The 18,836-nt window shown below is 38.6% G+C and overlaps 1 protein-coding gene across 1 annotated transcript; it reads right to left on the bottom strand.

The window, feature by feature from the left end:
- Window positions 1–3,681: 3,681 nt before the first annotated feature.
- On the bottom strand, window positions 3,682–18,456 carry bckdk (branched chain ketoacid dehydrogenase kinase). The gene is made up of 11 exons (XM_018691821.2): window positions 18,045–18,456; window positions 15,533–15,601; window positions 15,309–15,419; window positions 13,364–13,411; window positions 11,612–11,731; window positions 11,270–11,368; window positions 10,803–10,876; window positions 9,957–10,085; window positions 8,623–8,712; window positions 8,240–8,395; window positions 3,682–7,285 (listed from the first exon to the last, which is right to left on the bottom strand). The coding sequence occupies exons 1-11, from the start codon at window positions 18,288–18,290 to the stop codon at window positions 7,141–7,143; spliced, it is 1,287 nt and encodes a 428-aa protein (XP_018547337.1). The 5' UTR covers window positions 18,291–18,456; the 3' UTR covers window positions 3,682–7,140.
- Between the last annotated feature and the right edge of the window lie 380 nt (window positions 18,457–18,836).

Genomic DNA, 18,836 nt, shown 5'->3' with positions numbered 1-18,836 from the left:
GTAAATCTTTGAAAGCAGGGTTTTAACTTGTGGTATTTTTAATTATACTTCAGTTCACAGGCAGAAAATTAACTGACAACTATTTTGCGTTTTTAAAAATCATTATATTTAGGACTATTTTCTGGTAGTTTATACACACGATTAATCAGATATTATTGTATTCAATACCAAACTCATTAAATACCAATTTAAACAATAACACTGTTACTAGCATTAATAATTCAGCTCATCAAGACATATTTTTCAGACTGGGTAAATCTAAAGGACACATACCTGTTTGGTTTCTAAGGTGAGAGCTGGTGTTTCTGTCCAGGCTGAAGCACCTGAACAAGTAAACCTGGAAAACACAAGTACAACACTTGAAAAACAAATAACCTAATTAATAAAGAATGGTTCACTTCCAAAACTTGAACAGTGTAGAGGATTACAACACTGAAAACTAAACAGTGGAACCTTGACAATCACACTTTGAGTTTTGAGGTGAATAAATTAATGATGTAACTAGAGTTTGACTTTATTGATCTCAGAAAGAAAGACAATAGTTTTTATGATAATTTCTAACAGTAATCTCAGCTCATACATTGTGAACTACTCCTGAGGCTTAAACTTGTGGAGGAGCACAGAGTTAGAAACTAGTTTTCAAGTTTGTATTTAACACAAAACTAAGCTCAGTAAGGTCTCAAGTCACCACAAAGAAACTTCCAATCAATAATATACACAACAAGGGATCAATTAATGGCAATGGACAGATTACTACCACAAAGCTACAAAGATACACAAAGCGACAGAGGCAAAAAAAAGAGTCACAAAATGATCACAATGAGTTGCTTAAATGCCACACTGAAACACAAAATGGCAACAAAGAAATGTTAAATAAAACTACAAAGACACAATATGATGTAAAACAACTACAAAGAAGCTGATGATAAGTGGATGTAAAACAGCCAGCTAGCGATGCAAAACAATGCAATACCACCACACAATAGACACAAAATGATCATATCAACATGATAATCTGCCATAAACTGACTTAAAATGAACAAGATGGAGCTCAAAATTACGAAGAAGCAGTAAAATGTCTACAAAGTAATTGTAAAGAGGTGCAAACGCAGGTTTAAACACAGAGTGCTAAACAGTTACCTTCCTCCATAACTCATGTCAAGGATGCTTTAGTGACAGAAACACAAACACACTTTAACCCATGCAAATAAAAATGACGACAGATAGGAAAAAGCCTGCTTCTTCATCATTAAAAGATAAGGCTAATGCTACAGAGCATAAAGTCTGTCTAAGTCTAAGTCTAAGAGCAACAGAACTATTCTCAATAATTGGCTTCAAAGAGACTTACCTATTTTTGAATACATTTTACCAACTAAAATGGGTAGTTTATCTAGACTTGTCTATCCACCCTATTCATTGAATATACAATGAATTTAACTTTATATGGAGAAACAAGCATCACTATTTAAGGAGAAGTGATATTGTGAAATCTTATTTAAAAAATGGGGTCTAAATGCTATTGAATTTGAACCAGTGAACAGTTCCATCAAGTTAAAATGGTTACAAAACTTTGTCAGAAAAGGTGAAAGTTTTTGGTTTGATCTCCCATTCAAAATCTTCAGTAATTTTGGCAGTATAGATTTTCTATTGACTTTGATATTTCCAGACTACCTATCATGGTGCCCACTTTCCATCAACATGTTCCCCATAACTGGAAACTCATATATAAACAGAACTTTACCCCACACATAGTCTCAATATTGAATAATCAATGCATACTAATTAGGAGAAAACCTTTTTTTATTTTTCACAAGGAATGGATACAGAAAGGTATCTGATCGATTATACACTTATTATACAATTGCCGTAATGTTTTAACAAACGATTTCATCGCAAAATACAACCTTGTTTGCTCTAGGAGGCAATATACTTTAGTAGTTAAGGCTATGCCACAAGCAATGATTCTATCCACAAGAACCTTTGTTGATTATAGATGGATACTGCTTCTTAGACAAATGCTGCCCACAATTCATGTAAGGGACGCTTAGTGACAAAACACATACACGCTCTTACCTACGCAATAAAAACTAAAAATTGAGGTAAGTCAACATATGTTGTTAAACAAGGCTAAGACTAACTTCAACTGTCAATGCCAATGCTAACAACTTACTAATGCCAACGCTAACTACTTAGGTCGTTAGCTTTACCTTTGCGCCGCAGGTGTGCTCAGTATCCAGCCTCATTCGTGTTCGACAAGAACAGCTCTAAAGCTCCACACTTATTCAGTGATTCAATTTCTCACAACGCTTACATATCGAGGCGACTCTAAACTGGCTTACTATTTTCACTCGTTCCTCTATCGATCTGCTCCCCACTGCTAAGTCATGGTCAATGATGTCGCAAGTCAGACAACGTTGGCAGACAAAACGCTGATTGGTTGGCTGGCTCTACTCCGCTTCTGATTGGCCGACCTGGTTAGACTTTTTCTCCTCAGAGAAAAACTTTATTCCGATTTATTTTTTCGAACAAAATAAACAAACGGAGAAAACAAGTGCATCGCATGTACATCTAGTACAAATAATGAACACGCACAAAGGACACATATAAGAAAGATGTACCTGTAATAAAAGAACAGTAAAATAACGTTTTAAAAATGCTGTTAGTTTGTTAGAAGTTTGTTCTGTATGCCTATTGATTTTCTTTAAGGCCCTAGATTTGGAGAGAAAGTGCAAAATTCCTAAACCAGTGATATGGAAGGTTTTAGAAACCCATTTTGCACCCTCATGATATTAATTGTTGTTGTTGTTTTTTTCAGATGCAGTCTATCATTCATTTTGTGCCAATATTTGATATCAATGGACATGAAAATATTATGAATGAAACCAGGCTTGTAGCAGTTTTGGGTCATTTTCGTGGGCTCAAATGGTATGTGGGGTAGCTAGTAGAAATATGCACATATATGTAGAAATAGCTTAATGTATGGTCATTTACTGGGAGGGTGCAGTTGAACCTTTGACCAGTTTTCAGAGTTGTTCTAAAGACCAACAACCTCAAAGCCTCTGAAAATTAAATTCTTCATTTATTTTTCTACCTCCTCCATACAGATATAATTTTGGCTACTCTTAATAGTATTATTCCTTTAGTCATGTTCTAAATTCCTACTTTTCTTCTTTGTTTGGGGGGTTGTTTTCCCAAAGTGCAAACAATAATTTTATACCTGACTCAGAAAAGGCTTAACAGTCCCTTGATGTTGAAATGAAATAAAATATAACTGAAAATATAACTTAGGGCTGCAGCTAAGTTGCAGTCCGCATTCCAGATAAGGTTCCAGTTAAGGTGTTGGATAGGTTTGAGATCACGGCTATGTGCTTATAAGTTAAGTTCTTCCACACCAAACTGGAATAATCACTTTTAATTCAATTAAAATTTATGGATCTGACTTTGTGCATGGGGGTGTTTAACATTTTGTAGTCCCAGCCCAAACACAAAAAATATGTGTAGAGATGACATACTTTTGTCCATATGGCGTATACGAATCCAGTCTAACAGGGTGTGCATACAGGCTAATGTTGAAAATACATTGTGCATAAAGGTTCAAACATTTCCTTATTCCTGTAAAAATCTCCTTAATGGCATCTGGAGAAATTTCAACTCATTGATGAGTAAAAAAAATTAAGATCATTCAGAGTTCCAACCAAATTAAATTTAATGTCTACAGAGTCCTGAACATAACAGAAAACACATGGGAGAAGCTAATTTTAGTCAAGGAGACATAACACTCCATGGCAGCACATTTTGTCAGTAACATGACTCCAACATTTGGCTTTGTACTGGAGTTGATGTTGAAATTTTTTTTTTTGTTGATTTTCATTTTCATCTGCAAAAATAACAAATCAGAAACCTGGAAAACAGAAAAACATGTTGCATGTCCTCTTCCCCCTTCAAAAACTAAAATAATGCTCTTAATATTTTCCCAAATATTATAATTTTCAATCTGCCTGCACTTTTCTTTTTAGGTCAGCAGAGGGCAAACAGTGCACATTTTATGCTTCATACAAGCCACAGCCTGGCTGCCAAATCCAACATTTACAAGCCACCTAGAAGAAAATCTCAGCATGATGCCAATAACGACACAAACCTTAAACCATATTTACCAGCATCTGGCAGCAACGTGGTGTTACCCCCCCACAGTTTACATGCATAAACTACACATATACTATATCTTCAAGACCTTCAAAGCCACAATAAAACACATTAATTCATATACACGGCCTCAGCATGAATATAGGTACAGATAATTCAGGCCATTCTCCATCATTCTGGAATTATATGGGGCTATTTTTGTTTCATAAAATGTGAAAATAAATATGTGCCTTTCACAAATTAAATCAGGTTATGTTTTGATATTTTACAACCAAAATAACTTGTTCACCTGTGTTTTCAGTGTCTCCCAAGCTACAATCTCATTTGTATGTAAACTCAGCAGAAAAGAAAATAAAGCATAGGAGACATTTTAAGTACAAGTCCAAGAGAACCTGTTACTTAATTTGTAAGATGTAAAATATTTCAGAATCTTATAATATTCATAGGTTTTGTAAAAGAAAAAAAACCCAGTTTTCACACTAGGTAGGCTATACAATGTATGGGATTCTAAAGCTTTTAAAATACAGCTTTAGAATAAAATGTACAACTTCTTCAGACCAATGATATAATGAGCAGGTTGAGTCTCTCTCAGCGCCAAAAATGGAAATCTGTAAAAATAAAAAAGAACTGCTCTGAACACAACATCTGTTGGTTTACAAAGTTCACAGGTATTTCATCCTGTTAATAAGAGCACAAGATTCCCAATGCCCCCCACAGATAAAAAGATAAACTAATATGATAGCACATGCTCCCAAAAGAGATAAAAGTGTAAATATAGCATTCTGGTTAATCTTTTGCCAGAACACTGCTGCCAGCTGGGGAATGTTCAACAAAATACGAGGAGTGTTTGAGGTGACTACTGTATAAGGGAAAAATTCTAAACCTAATGACTTGGCTTCAGCTTCTTTTTGTCTGTACTGTGTTATTTGATTCATATAATTTGAACTGGAAACTCAGAGTGGGCAGGGTTGCTACTATTTTTTTGGTGAGATCACAACTTGAATTTACTGAATGTTCATGCTCAGGTGTTTATCTTCAGGTTGAGAGGAATGACTGATGAATCCGACTTGGATAGACCATCAAGTATGGAAACCATGAGACATTTCAGGTGAGATCACAAGAAAAAATGTTTAATAATTTAATATTTTGAGATTTTATTCTAATTTAACTGCTATTCTGAAAGGACTGGCTGAAAAACTAAGTAGTAAGTAGTAGTAAGTCAGCCGAACTCACGCCTTTCATGAACAAAATGGTCGCGTTTGTGGTTGGGAAGCTGGTGAGGGATCGCATTCATGTTGTTAAGTCGCTAAGTCAACATGCTTCAAACAAAGTGCTTGTTTGATTGTCTAACAGTGCCCGAAACCCCCTTTTCAATAGCAAAATCTCAGGGGCTGTATCTACCTCTATCTAATTTTTGTAATAAAACCAAACAGACAACTCGACAATCTCGACAAAAGGGTGTGCCATTATCCCCATCAGTACAGTGAATTGCTTTTAACCTAGTTGATTAGAAGCATGCTGAGAACTTTAGTAATGACAACTTCTGGGCACTAACTGGGCATTTTAAATAGGAAGGAATAAAGGGCCAAAGATAGATAAAAATAGATTAAAAAAAAACATTAAATGTGACCATTTGTTGACCGTTTGTGACATAATCAAGTTGTGATCTGGAGCTAATGGACCTAAAAATGATTAGCAACCTTACCCGATCTGAACTCACATATATAACAGTGCAGAAACCCTGTCGCTGACCCATCCTGAAATGTGATCTCATAAAAAACTTATTTCAAAAAGACAGCAAAGTTGAAGTATACAACTGACATTTTCTACACAAATTCTAAAGTCAGATGAAACAGAAAAAAGAAGACAGTGTTAGGTAATACTTCTCTGGTATATTGTTGCTCTGAAAGTTGATACAATAAAGTCAAAAACTGCTATGATCGGTGCAAGTGCTGAGCATTACAACAGGAAATCGATTCATTGTGCAAAAACATCTGACATCAAACTAAGGAAACTGACTGACATGGTGTGTATCTGTGTGAACCGATGAAGGCAACAAAAAGAAAACAAGAAAAGTCAAATTCAGCATGCAGTTGAAGAGTCACACAGTAAGGCAACTGAACATCTCGGTTGGCTTCCCTGCCTGAAAGCTCCACAATTATACTGCTGAACTAAGATGTTCATCTTGTTGTGTGTTCTCAAGACAGAAACCTGTTAATGAGCATTTGGTGTTTTGGCAGTTTCTTCTGCATTCATCAGCTACAGCTGAAGTCAGAGAAGATTTTATAGAATATTGGTTAGGGTTGTCAAAGGATGAAGTTTCCAGCATATCATTTTTGATATGAGGACACTGAGGTTAAACTTGTGTGTTACTGCCAACCTACACCATCTTCCCTTGTACACATTAGATTTTGAAACAAACAACTGATAACATACTGATAGGATCTATTAATTCAAACTATGGTTGTACTGATCATTACGGGAACAGCTTTGCGCATTTTGAGGAGATTTTGACAGGGTTGCTGGAGTGTCTCAGAAGTTTCATTTGAAACATTTACCCAAAATGTCTGTTCCAATTCTGCAGCTATGTGACAAGTAACTTCAAAGTGAACTTCTTTAAAACTGAAGCTCTTTTTTCTCTCTTTCCTCTCTCATTAACATTAACATCCACTGTCATGCACAGTTTGTCCCATTAACCTAAACATTCAAAAGTTCATACAACCCTCAAAAATTTGAGACGACAAGCCACAGGGTAGAAAACACAGGAAAACAACTGAAATCATCAACTTGACAGCTAACATAGCTTATAAATCAGTCTAAGGCAAAACAACAACAAAAAAACAAGTAGTGGGGTTGGTGAGTTCAGGAGCTTTCTGACAACATACTGTGGACCAAAGTCCTGTAGTCCATGCTAGCCTTCCTGGTGGAAAAACCCTCTGTACTCCTGCATGGCCTGATTCCTAGAATGGGATCTACAAGGATGAACAGTGAGGAGCTTTACACTCTGAAGCTCTCTCCTTTGCCGTCAATGTGGCGCAGACGCAGGTAGACGTCAGTGCCAATGCCCTGCATAGACTGTATGGACAGAGAGCCGCCCAGGTACTCAGCGTACGCCCTAGACGTGGGCAAGCCGAAGCCAAACCTGCAGGACAGAAAGACACAGACAGCAGGTTTAAGATAACAGTGAATCACTCAAGTTATATCTATACTGCAAGCATAGCTGAAAATGACCTGTGTCAGCAAAACATGAAAATAAGTGGTGATGAAGTGGAGAACAAGTGCTGTGCTGGACTGTGAAATAACATCTGCAGGTAAATACAGGTGGTCATGATTTGATAAACCCACAGTGAAAGTGGCGTGTAGCTGTGTCCTTTTTGAAATGTCAACACCAATGTGAGTAAATTTGAAAATGTCTTTATCATTGCACTACGGCTTCAACTAACAGTAAGACACCTTTTTCCAGCATCATAAATAGCTTTTCAGAAGTCATCTCAAAGAGGAAACATGTCTGGTCTTGAAGTGTAATCTGAACTGGGAGATGAAGCTTTTCAAAAACATTCACATTTACACTGCATCTTGGGTAACTGGATAGCTATCTCGTATCAGATGTGGATGATACACCACCAACCACTGAGCAACAATGTTATCAAGCCAATAGCCTACAGAACCTGCTTCAGTGCTCACTGGCATAGATCAAGTCTCTGAACTCTGCTAAAAGGATTAACACCATTTGTCTAAAAGATAAACCCCCACGTGGCGTTTTGATAATGGAGGTGGAAAGCACTATCTAACACTCCAAAATCTATTAAAACAGGTTGAGACCTGGTGACTGATTCATAATATTTTAATACTCAACAAACCATTCATTTAGCCCTCAGTGTCTATCTGAATGACAACACCTGTATTGTGTCTTCAGTCATATTAAAAATACTAATTGAGACTTTAGCGTGATCACCATAAAGAGACTTTGACCAGTAGGTGATGATGTTATTACAAAATCAAATGCTATATTGTGAGGTTTTGACACAACCACTTGATGGTAACACAAGGCCGTTTCCTCTGGTAAATACTGAACTTTGTACTTTTAAATTCTTACCCATGCATAGGGCTGGACTGGTTTCCGCTATTGGTAATGTTGTTGAAGAGGTTGCTCATGCGGGGGTCCTGTGCACTCTCCTCAGCAGTGCTGAAGTGGTAATCCATCACCTTGTCTATTATATTGTGAGGGATGCCACCACCACGGTCTGAAATCCTGAGGAAAAAAAGTTACATTCAGAACCCCCGAGCACCACAATGCTCAACCGCTGTAATGCCATTTTCTTTTATAAATGCTGTTATATTGAAACCATTGCAACAACAGTTTTATTGTGTTTGTCACAATCCTTTGTTCATTTAAGGCTTTGGAATTCAAACTTCTCTAAATATTGCTGGAGTAGTTTATAAAGCCAGTAAAAGTGGAGCAGACATTCAGCCTCTCACCTGATGACAAAATCAATGTCATTATTGGCAATGGTGACGACCACATCAGGCACATTATATGGGGTGTCCAGATGGCTTTCCATGGTGGCCCTGAAGAGACATCATGGAGAGAAAAAGTGTGACATTTGTTTATTGTATTGCATATTGTCTTTTGTGCTAAATACACACATGTTGTGATTGGTCAGATCTGCAGTTACAGTAGATTAATGAACCCTCAGTTCTTCAGAGGCTGGCCAACCATTGTCTCATTTCCACACTCACTTCTACCAAAACAAAAAGGACCTGTGAGTACACTGATGTGGACTGTACCTCTTTGAGCAGGCTGGAATCATCTGCATTATCTAAACTAATTACATTCAAAATCACAAAAGCCTAAAGCCCCTCGCTTCCTCTGCTTCTGTCCTCTAAACCAGTAACCAAGCTGAATGATAGGAATGTAGCCAACATCGAGCCAGCAGCTCGAGCCAGAAACTGTTCTCTCAGCTCCGATCACGATAAAACTTTACTGCTCATACTCAGCACTCAGAACATTTATTACTGTTACATCAATATGTCTGGACAGAAAAATACTTTAAAGTCAAGTCTGGCCTCCAGATACTTCATAGGGACAACAGAAGAAACAATGATAAGGAATACTGTACCTGACACAGAGACCAAAACCCCTCACTGAGATATTTTTATTGATTTCTAGGGATCAGTTTTCTTTTAATTTGATTGTGTGAATTCCTCTTTATAAATACTTTCACCAAACAAGACCTCATGTTAAAGTATTAGTACTTGTTTGCACCACCACCAGTTCAAGAGAGCACAGCCTTAAATGGACTGTCCTGACTGCATGTCCTACAGTTTGTTTTATTAAGTGGCCGTGGACTGATGTCCCAGCACAGGAATGCCTATCGTTTGGATTTCAAATGAGGTTATTTTAGTTTCACTCTTGTTCCACTTTCTTTTTTAGGACCACTAATTCAATGGTTCATGTCCATTAGCTCAATTGTGCAGTCTTACTTGTGTTTGTGCATTTTATACCTTTTTGGGTGAGTGCTTATTATTTGCAATTTTCACAAAATCCTATTGAAAACCTTGTAGAATAAAGTAAAGTTTAGGTATTAAATTTGCACTAGATCTCAATGTCCTTAAAGAGTTACTTAACAACAGGCTGAAGAGCAGTGTTTGACTGGTTGCCTGAATGTACCAACTAGGTTTGGTACATTCAGAAGTGAGCTCTGTCTAGGTGAACCACTGGAGGTCAGCAGAGACAAGACTTTCAGGGGGTGTTAAGTTACACCTCAAACAACAGGAACAGACAGTCAAGCTGGAGATGAATAATAATTTACCTCATGGCGTTCTTCAGGAGCTCTGGCAGGATGTAATCCAGAGGCAGAGGGATGAAGGGGAAACGAGCTGCTACGTGTCCGTTGATCCTCACCCTGGGTGAGTTACCATACTGGTGCTCACACAGACGTCTGGTGGATGAGAAGAACACGTGAAAATTTGAAAAGTGAAGCACAAAAAGCTCTAAACGGGTTGTGTTTACTGAATCCCTATTTCTCTGGATCGCATAGATTTTACAGGTGTGTACATCTTATACTTGTAATCTCTGTTAGTATAGACTTGGTTTATTTGACTGAAAAATGAAACAATATAGAATAGTGCAACCTCAGCCTTAGGCTTACTGTGTATCCTGTTCTGGGCAAACGACACAGTTCAAACATTTAAAATTATTGACACTGACAAACACTGGTAAATATTGAAACTGACAAATGTGGTCCCTGGAGCCACACAAAAATGCAACTTCTGTTAAGCTTAGTTTTCTTTATAACTATAGTTATACTTTATATGTGTTGATTTTATTGTGTTCGACAGCTGTGCACTGCCCAAAACAATAACAACAGAAAAAATGGATTCTTTCCAGACTGTTCACCAATTATTAGTCCACACAAAGCAGGACCTTTCTTTGTGAACTTTCTTTTGAACTCAGTAAAAGTCACAGACTCCAAAAAGGTCATTTGATAAGATTACAAAAGGTAAACAAGAATGATAACTCTAGGCGCTAAGGCTTGTGTGCTCCTGAGAGTTTATCACATGAACTCTGACTTCTCTCAGTCAACAGAGCGCTCATACAGAAGCAGAAAGTCATTGAAAGGTGATAAATAAACAAAGCAGTGAGACTAAACACCCACCTGGCGAAGTCTACCCACTTCTCTATGATCTTTTTGGGAGAGAGACGTCTGCATATGATCCCAACAAAATCAGGCTGAAATGAAAAGACAGATACATTTTTAATGAACTGTATTTATTCAAAAATAACTTTTAAAAATTACTTTTAAAGGACTGACTGTAATTTATTGCAATCTGTTTTAGGTGGCAAGAATTTTTCTTTCCCCTTCAGCACACTGTATATCTTGCTATTAAATCAATTAATTCAGTTGCTGTTACACATTAAAATACCATTTAAACTGCCAAAACAAACATAGCAGCTTATCTGATGCTTCCTTTCAATTGAAAGTGGCCTCTAACAAATTCACTATTTCCTCATTGTTGAGTAATGTTTGCTAAATTACCCCTAGGCTTACCATACACCCTGCACCTAACAAACATAGCTCAATGGTTTAACAATAACTGGATTCATAGAAATAGTCAGATGTACATTATCTTCGTGGAGGGCGAGATGGTGTGTGGCCAACATTCGGATTCCCAGACGAGAGCACAGTGTTGTATCCAGGAAGCTGCGGATGATTGTCTCATCCTGAAAAATGGGAGTAAAAATGCTTGAGCCAAAACTCACATCCAGTTCATTTCCAACAGTGGTATGAAAAACAGCTGATGAAACCTGCTGAATTATTTTAAGATCAGTTTAGCTACTTTCATAAGTAAAATGAGTGTAAGGGAATTCATGGAATTCATTTCCACCACAGGGTGCACTGCAGTTACACACTGGATCTTTTAACATGAAGTTAAAATTTTGAGAGTACTGGGAGGTGGGTCTTACCTGCATGTGTCTGCGACACTCCCTGAAGCCCTGGGCCAGCATGGTGACCACATCTTTGTGGTCGTCCAGAAGCTGCTGCACCAGCTTACAGAAACGAGCCTCCACGTCCTGATCTTTGATCTGTCAACAAATTAGCACACTTCATTTCAACCCTTCTGCCTTACCAACAGGGAGACCCAGATCAATACTGACCTATACTGATCTATGCTGGTATAGAGACAGGCTGCACTTTCCTCTGCTTTATGAATATGTTTTATCATATTTTAGTAATAAAGACCCCTGATTTCTCTGCTGCTGTTTTCATTTGCTCCAGATGTTTGATTTTAATGAAAGCTCAACAAGACTGTACTTTTCAGGCAAACTTGTAACAAATGAACAACATTTGTCCTCAGATAATCAAAAGCCAATTTCTCAACTCACATCACATTACACATTATGTCACTTTAACCTGTTATATGCCTTAGTCTTTATATTTATTGACCTGTTATTGTGTTGTAAATGTTTATTTTTATTTTATTTATTTAGATTTTTGTATGTATGTATATAGCAGGTTGTGAAAGGCTCTGTGATTATTAGTTCATATAGAACTTCATATAGAAGCAGAACTGAAAATATGCTTGGCAGGTCTGTCATTAACTGCAATCTTACATGTACAAATACAAGCCAAGGCTGTTCACCATCACGGGCAACCAAGAAATACCTGAATACGACTGACCCACATTCCACACTGTGCATATAATATTTTCTTTGACTGAATCCACTGTGAACCTTAAAACTAAGAATGCCCAAGTAGTCAGCTTTTCTCTGGTAAAAAGGAAGTATTATTACAATTGTTAATATTAAATATAACCTGCAACTATAACATGAACATCTGAGTAGCACAATAAATTACACATTGATCAAATATTAGCCATAATCTCTCAGACTTCCAGACACCTTACAACCTCCCAGCAATGACACACATACACAAACAAGCTGTTTTCCATTTCTCTAATTACTTAAGTGTAACTGACAACGCTGTGTAGATATCAGACAAAAACAAGTCACTTCAACATAATTTAACACATTTCATGCAGCAACTGTAGGGCCGACCAACATTCTTATAGAACTGAACAGCAAACTAGGACAATTTTAAGAAAGTATTGATATTATTTATTTCACTTGGCTGGACTATTTTGCTAATCTAACCAATCTAAAGGTTTATTAGCACTCAGACCAAATACAGCCAACAGAGTTTAGCAAACAGAGGAGTAAGTGTGACAGTCTGTAGAGGGGAATCAGTTAAGCTTTCAAAGAATTTGAATATCAATCACATTCCTCTCTCTAATGTGCTACTGTGAATAGGTCTATTTCCAAAATAATTAAAGACAATTTTGAGAATCAATTGTTCTTTTAAATAATCTAAAAAGTAAAAATGCACAACATGAATTGGCTGCAGCTTGTTAAATCTGAAGCATTGTCTCTTTTCTGTGTTTGTCTATCATCGTTTTTTGGGGTTTTGAAAACACAATAGAGGTTAAGTTTAGGCCAAGTTGCAGCTCTAACTGAGCAACACATTCAGGATTGGCTAAGTCCTGAACAAATCAACCAATCCTGGACTTGCAACATGCAAGTTCATCAAAAGTCTTAACAGCAGATGTTCACACTTCCTGTTTATGATAATGAATAAAGCTGCTCCGTGAGAAATGAAGAACTTGAACCTAAGACCCTGTGTGCATGTGTGTGTGTTTTCTGTGTAGGTATGACACTCACCAGGGGAAAATCGCTGAGCATGTGGTAGGCTCTGATATACAGTTCATGCTGTAAGAAAGGACAGGAGAGGCTGTAGTTAGACTGATTCTCTGTGATTATCCAGTCAACCAGAAATCATCACACCACGAGCACCGGCCCCTGACTGGGCCCCACAGCACAACTGACCAAGTCCACATGTGGCTTACGTTACAAAACATTTCAGGATGCTTCAGCGTGATGAATTTCTCTGTGTTAGCAACAACAACTTCTGAGCAGCTCCTCCCCTGAAAATAAGCTCTGCTCCTCAGTTACACTTGAGCTTTAATTCATGATCAGGTTGTGTATCAGATGACACTCAAAACCCACTCCAACCACTGTTTTCTTTTGGATAAAAGAGCTGTTCGAGTAAGCTAGGCCACCCTGACCTACATTACAACTGTTGGCATTCACAGGGTGCTGCGCTTTATGCAATCGGCACAGAGGAGCTCCGTGATACCAGAAAGGAAGGAATCTAGGTGAAAGTTCATCAGCAACGAGACATGCAGAGACGGTGAATTGGTTCTGAAGGACCTGTTTGTAAGAACAGAGAGAGAAGGAGCACACTGTTGCCTAACAAAGGCCCTGAAGACAAATGAGGGGAAAAAAATAAGAGAAAAAAAATAAATGGTCCAGGCTTTGGAATCATTTATTGCTTATGTCTGCATGCAACAAAATCTGATGACTTATTTTTGTAGCCTTGCAAATTGTTCTATGGGTTTTACTGACTGAGGTTTTGGGAAATGTGTTTGAAGTTTGGCCACCACCTCTGTACAGGGGGGCTTAAAAGGAATTTTGTTTGTCCTAAATGGCATTTGAAAAACTCAACAGCAATGTTTCTTTCCAGGAACTGATGATGCAGAGAGCTAACTGTGGACAGTTTTCACTGGAATCTAACTGTCAAAAATAGGAACTGTTCAGGAATTGTCATGGGCTGAAAAACACTTTGAAAAACATCCTTAAGCAACACTTGTTCACATGACAGGCCTAGAACACTCAAAAAGAAAATTTCACATATAACACAAATTCAAATTCAAATTCACTTCAGGCAGTTCTATGTGCCACTTAAGAACAAATTTGTTTGTATAAGTAATTCTCATAAGATGCTCATTATGAAATCAGGTTTTTGTGTATTCAGTGCAATGACACAATTTCATTCACAAGTGGTATGTGAATGAATTTTTCCTTAGATTTTTTAAACTCTTAAAACTGACAGTGTGCAATACCCACTGTGATGTTCTTGGCTCTTTATGAGCTTTGCTTAATCTGCAAACTGCCATGGCACATTAACCCAAATACTGAATACTCAGGGGTTACGTCCTCTTCCAGCACATATGTTATGTTATATGTCAACTATCAAGTGCTGTCAGACAGTGAGCTGCCACTGCTGCGCCTGCAGTGATGTTGGTGTTCTGTATTTTATAATGAACAGGCAGAAAGGAACAAAGCTGCCAGCGCAAATTAAATTACTCATGTTTGGACAAGATACTTATTGTTCACTCACTGCTTTTGAAAATGTGCAATGCAGGATACTCTGCACCATCACCCAGCAAAGCACCAAGGCATGTTGAAAATAACTCAAGAATCATCGCCTCAGGCAGAAATACAACTGGAAAATATGCTATCTGTTAGCTAGTTTCTGATTCAGTTTCTTGGCCAAGAGAAATTCAACATGTGGACAAGATCAATACATAAGCCCTGTGATTAGAGCTCTACCTACTGAGCCACACCCACCCTCTCCTACTGGGAACAATGGAGGCCGCAGCAATAAATGCTCACTATGTGACAGCACTTCCCTCCTTTCAACCATAGTTCAGGCAAAGCTGTCCTGTGCAGCGACCTAATTGTCACTTACTTATTATAGTTTCTGCTGCACAGCCAGTGCCCCCTCACCTCTGGGAGCAGTGCTCAGAGACAACTGTATTCTTACCACTTGCAGAATGGTGGGGTTGCAACCAATGATGAAGGGCAAACTACGGAAGCCCTTGATGCGATGGGCGATTCGCACGGGCAGCTCCTTGTGTAGGTACTTGGCACTGCTCTAAGGTCACAAGCAAACACAGAGATAATAGTGGAAAGTGAGTGAGTGAGGAGACACAGACATGTCATTACAGGTACACTTGGCAGTACTCTCAGTCTGGCTGAAATATTTACCAAGATGTGGTGTCCATCAGGAGACTTCCCAGAATACAGCAGGGTTGCTAAGGTCAGTCGCACTGAAGCCTACGACATTAACACGTACAAAAAAAAACAGCTGTTACCGCAGCATTTTCCTCAGCAACAAACACTTCACTGCTAGTGCTCAGACCAGACCCGAGTTTCAGTACTGACAGACATCCTACCTTATTGATACTTTACTCTGAGAAATATAAATGTCTTTCTGTAAAAACTTTATGGTTTTCAAATCTCAAGTGCAACATATTTCTAAAACAGTCACATTCGTAAAATGGATCACCAGAGTTTAATAAAAGTAAGGAAAGCCTTGAAATTATAACTGTACTCAAGGACATCCATAATGACTGGTCTTATTCAAGTATGCTTAGCTTGCATTGGTATTACTGTGCTTACTATGACCCAGTTTAAACCTAGCAATAACAAGCAACCTGTATCTGCACTTCTTATCTGGATAAAGAAAGGTGTAAAGCCATGCAGAATGAACTGTGCATTGGGATCTGATCTCATGCTAATACCAGGTTTAAATGGGGACTAAGTATTACACATAAGTCAAACACCTGTTAATTTTATAAAAATGTAGCTGCTGTACTTGAGCAAATGTTTTCACTAGGCTGTGACAAAGAGTCAGGACTGTGCACCTGTGCAGAACTGGAATGTACATGTGCACAAGGTACAGGTGGAAAATTTGAGTGTGCACCTGTGCAGAACTGGAATGTACATGTGCACAAGGCACAGGTGGAAAATTTAACCTGGAACCAGAGAAAAGATCAGAAGTTCACAAAGACTGTTAGACTTCATTCTCTTGGGACAATAAACATCCATAGCAAGGTTACTACAGTTTTATTTTTTTCCTGTTTATTCCTTTAATCGTCTTGTGACACGCTGTTTGTGGTCATTTTGTGACTCTTTCTGGTCATTATTTGGTTCTTCCTAGTCGCTTATTTTGTGCCTCTTTGTACTCGTTAAATTAATTTTCCAACATAAAACATTAACTCATGTCAAACAGATACTCTGTCTCATGGGCCCCCGGACCCGTTGGGGCCTCTGGGCCTGTCTTGGTCAGTAATCCAGCCATGTTGGGAACCACTGCACCAGATTAATGTGTGACTATAAGTCACAAGGCAACTGCAGCTGACTTCAAACAGCCACATTAATACGCATATTACTTTCCTGGCACCTTCAACATTTTTTCACTAGTGCAGCTTCACAGCAGTTGTACCAATGCCAATGTATAAGACAACTTTCCTTTTTCATTTGAAAGGTGGGGTTTTGTCTTATTTCAGTATTTGAGTATAACACACAGCTGCACATTCCCTCCTCATTTTACTATTAAGAAATACTAGTGTCACTTGTTTTGCTTCACGCCAAGTGAAAAAAATCTGAACATTCTGTCCTGCACACAGTTGGTAAACATAATAATTTACTGATGTTCTCTGCCAGGGACTCATAAAAACAGGGAGGGTTTTTGACAGAACAAAAGTCAGCAGGAGGAAAAAGTTTGTTCTGGAAAAGAGCTATCTATGTTTGCTTGTCAGCATATATCCTTGGATAGTTTAAGTGCTGGCGCATTTCTGTAGACTGAATGTTTCCTTGCACTTAAATAGAGCTGGAAGAAGAATATGACAGATCTGGCACAACGGGGACTGACTTCGAGGATCTCTGTTTCGCTCAAAAAATCTTTTACAGTGAGCAAAATATTTTAGACACTGGAAAAACAGCGACATGGCCGTGCTGACTTGTCATGAATTGGGTCAACTTAACCTCCGTCGCTGAAACTTAACACCATCAACTCCCTTGATATTGGCAGATCTTCAGCCATCTGTAACGTACTTCGAATGACAGCTTTGTTTTTGGCCATTTTTGTTCAACATCAGCGAGAGAGCAAATAATTTGTTTGCCTGAACTTACAGAAGTATAGTGTTATTTTTTCCGAAATTGACGATTGTTAGCTAGCTAAACGTTATGTCCTCATGAAAAACTGACACGGTGCATTCAAGTCCCTGGGAGCAAATTAGTCAAATAGCGGTTAGAGCTAATGTAACGGGCTCGGCGATTGAAACTATGTATGCCATCCTTAACGTTATGATAATATTGTCATAAAAAGACAAAACCAACAAAACCAAAGAGAGCTACTTGTGCTTTGCTTTGATATAGACACATTCTATTTGGTTTATTGAAAATCAAGTTATAACTACATATAATATTCACTGGTATTTCGTTATTGGTGAATCTGGAGAGAGGGGTCATACATTATCTCGGCCCTGAGTAGTAAAGTAATTTAGACTGTAGTTTGTTTTGAACGCTAACTAGCGTGGATCGGTTCACCCAAGTCGGATAACGTATTTTACTGTCTTCTTGTGTCCCTGAACGCAACACAAACCGTGCTAACAGCTAACGTTACCGTCCGGCTACAGCTAGCTTGCGCCCTCGTTGCCAGGGCTGGAGGACTATCGTTTCAGAGGAGCACACCGGCATAAAATCACATTCTTACCTTTTCTGCGGAAACATCAATTGCAGATTGGTTGTAAAACGACGTGACAGTCTTCGACCTCTCTCTTGCCAACTCTGAAAATCCCTGCATCGAGGACGTAGACCGAAATCTGTGGCTCTCCGTGCTTGACATCGGCGGTACTGTTTTGGTGACGGGGGCCAGCAAGAGGCTGCCGAGCCTCGGCCTGGCCCTGCTCGCAGCACCGCTCAGCATCTCCACCGCTATACCCGCCAGTCCAGGACGCATTTGGAGACGAGCTGTGTGTGTGAACAGGGCTGCCCTGTTCCCGTACAAGCACTAGTGAGTTTTAGGGCTGCTACGAGGCCATTAGGGTCGCGTCGTAATGGTGCACAAAGGCACGTATCTGAATACAGTAGAGAGGGTACAGAAAGGGCTTTGTACGCATTGGCCAGTGGGGGAGAGAGCTGGGGTAACGACATGACAGCTGAGCCAATCAGTCAGCCAGAGGCGGAGCGAAACAGCATCAACCCCCAACCCCCACCCCCTGTTCACTACTGTACTGTACTGCACTGCAAGGAGCAACAGAAGCTGTATGTTAGCATCGGTTCCTGCTATTTTAGTCGATTTGAGGGGAGGCACAATGTTTGTAAGTTTACAGTTACAGGTGCAGGTAAAAAAATTGAATATCGTAAAAATGTTCATTTTTGTTCATAATTGAAAAAGGTAATCTTTTTTTAATCTTAATTTTCAGTATGAAAAATGAAAATCAGAACCCCAGTATCTCAAATTAGTAGAGTATTTCATAAGCTCAAACAGAAGAGGATGCACAAT

The sequence above is a fragment of the Lates calcarifer genome, linkage group LG20 (assembly GCF_001640805.2).
Source record: "Lates calcarifer isolate ASB-BC8 linkage group LG20, TLL_Latcal_v3, whole genome shotgun sequence".
In the NCBI taxonomy this organism is placed as follows: domain Eukaryota; kingdom Metazoa; phylum Chordata; class Actinopteri; family Centropomidae; genus Lates; species Lates calcarifer.
This window is presented reverse-complemented; position numbering and strand designations above follow the sequence as displayed.

Coding starts and splice junctions, on each gene's coding strand:
- bckdk (XM_018691821.2), bottom strand. CDS start 18,290: ATGCGTCCTGGACTGGCGGGTATAGCGGTGGAGATGCTGAGCGGTGCT. Junction 13,412..15,308: donor ACCCCACCATTCTGCAAGTG/GTAAGAATACAG, acceptor CCTTTCTTACAG/CATGAACTGTATATCAGAGC. Junction 7,286..8,239: donor CAGTCCAGCCCTATGCATGG/GTAAGAATTTAA, acceptor TCTGTCCTGCAG/GTTTGGCTTCGGCTTGCCCA.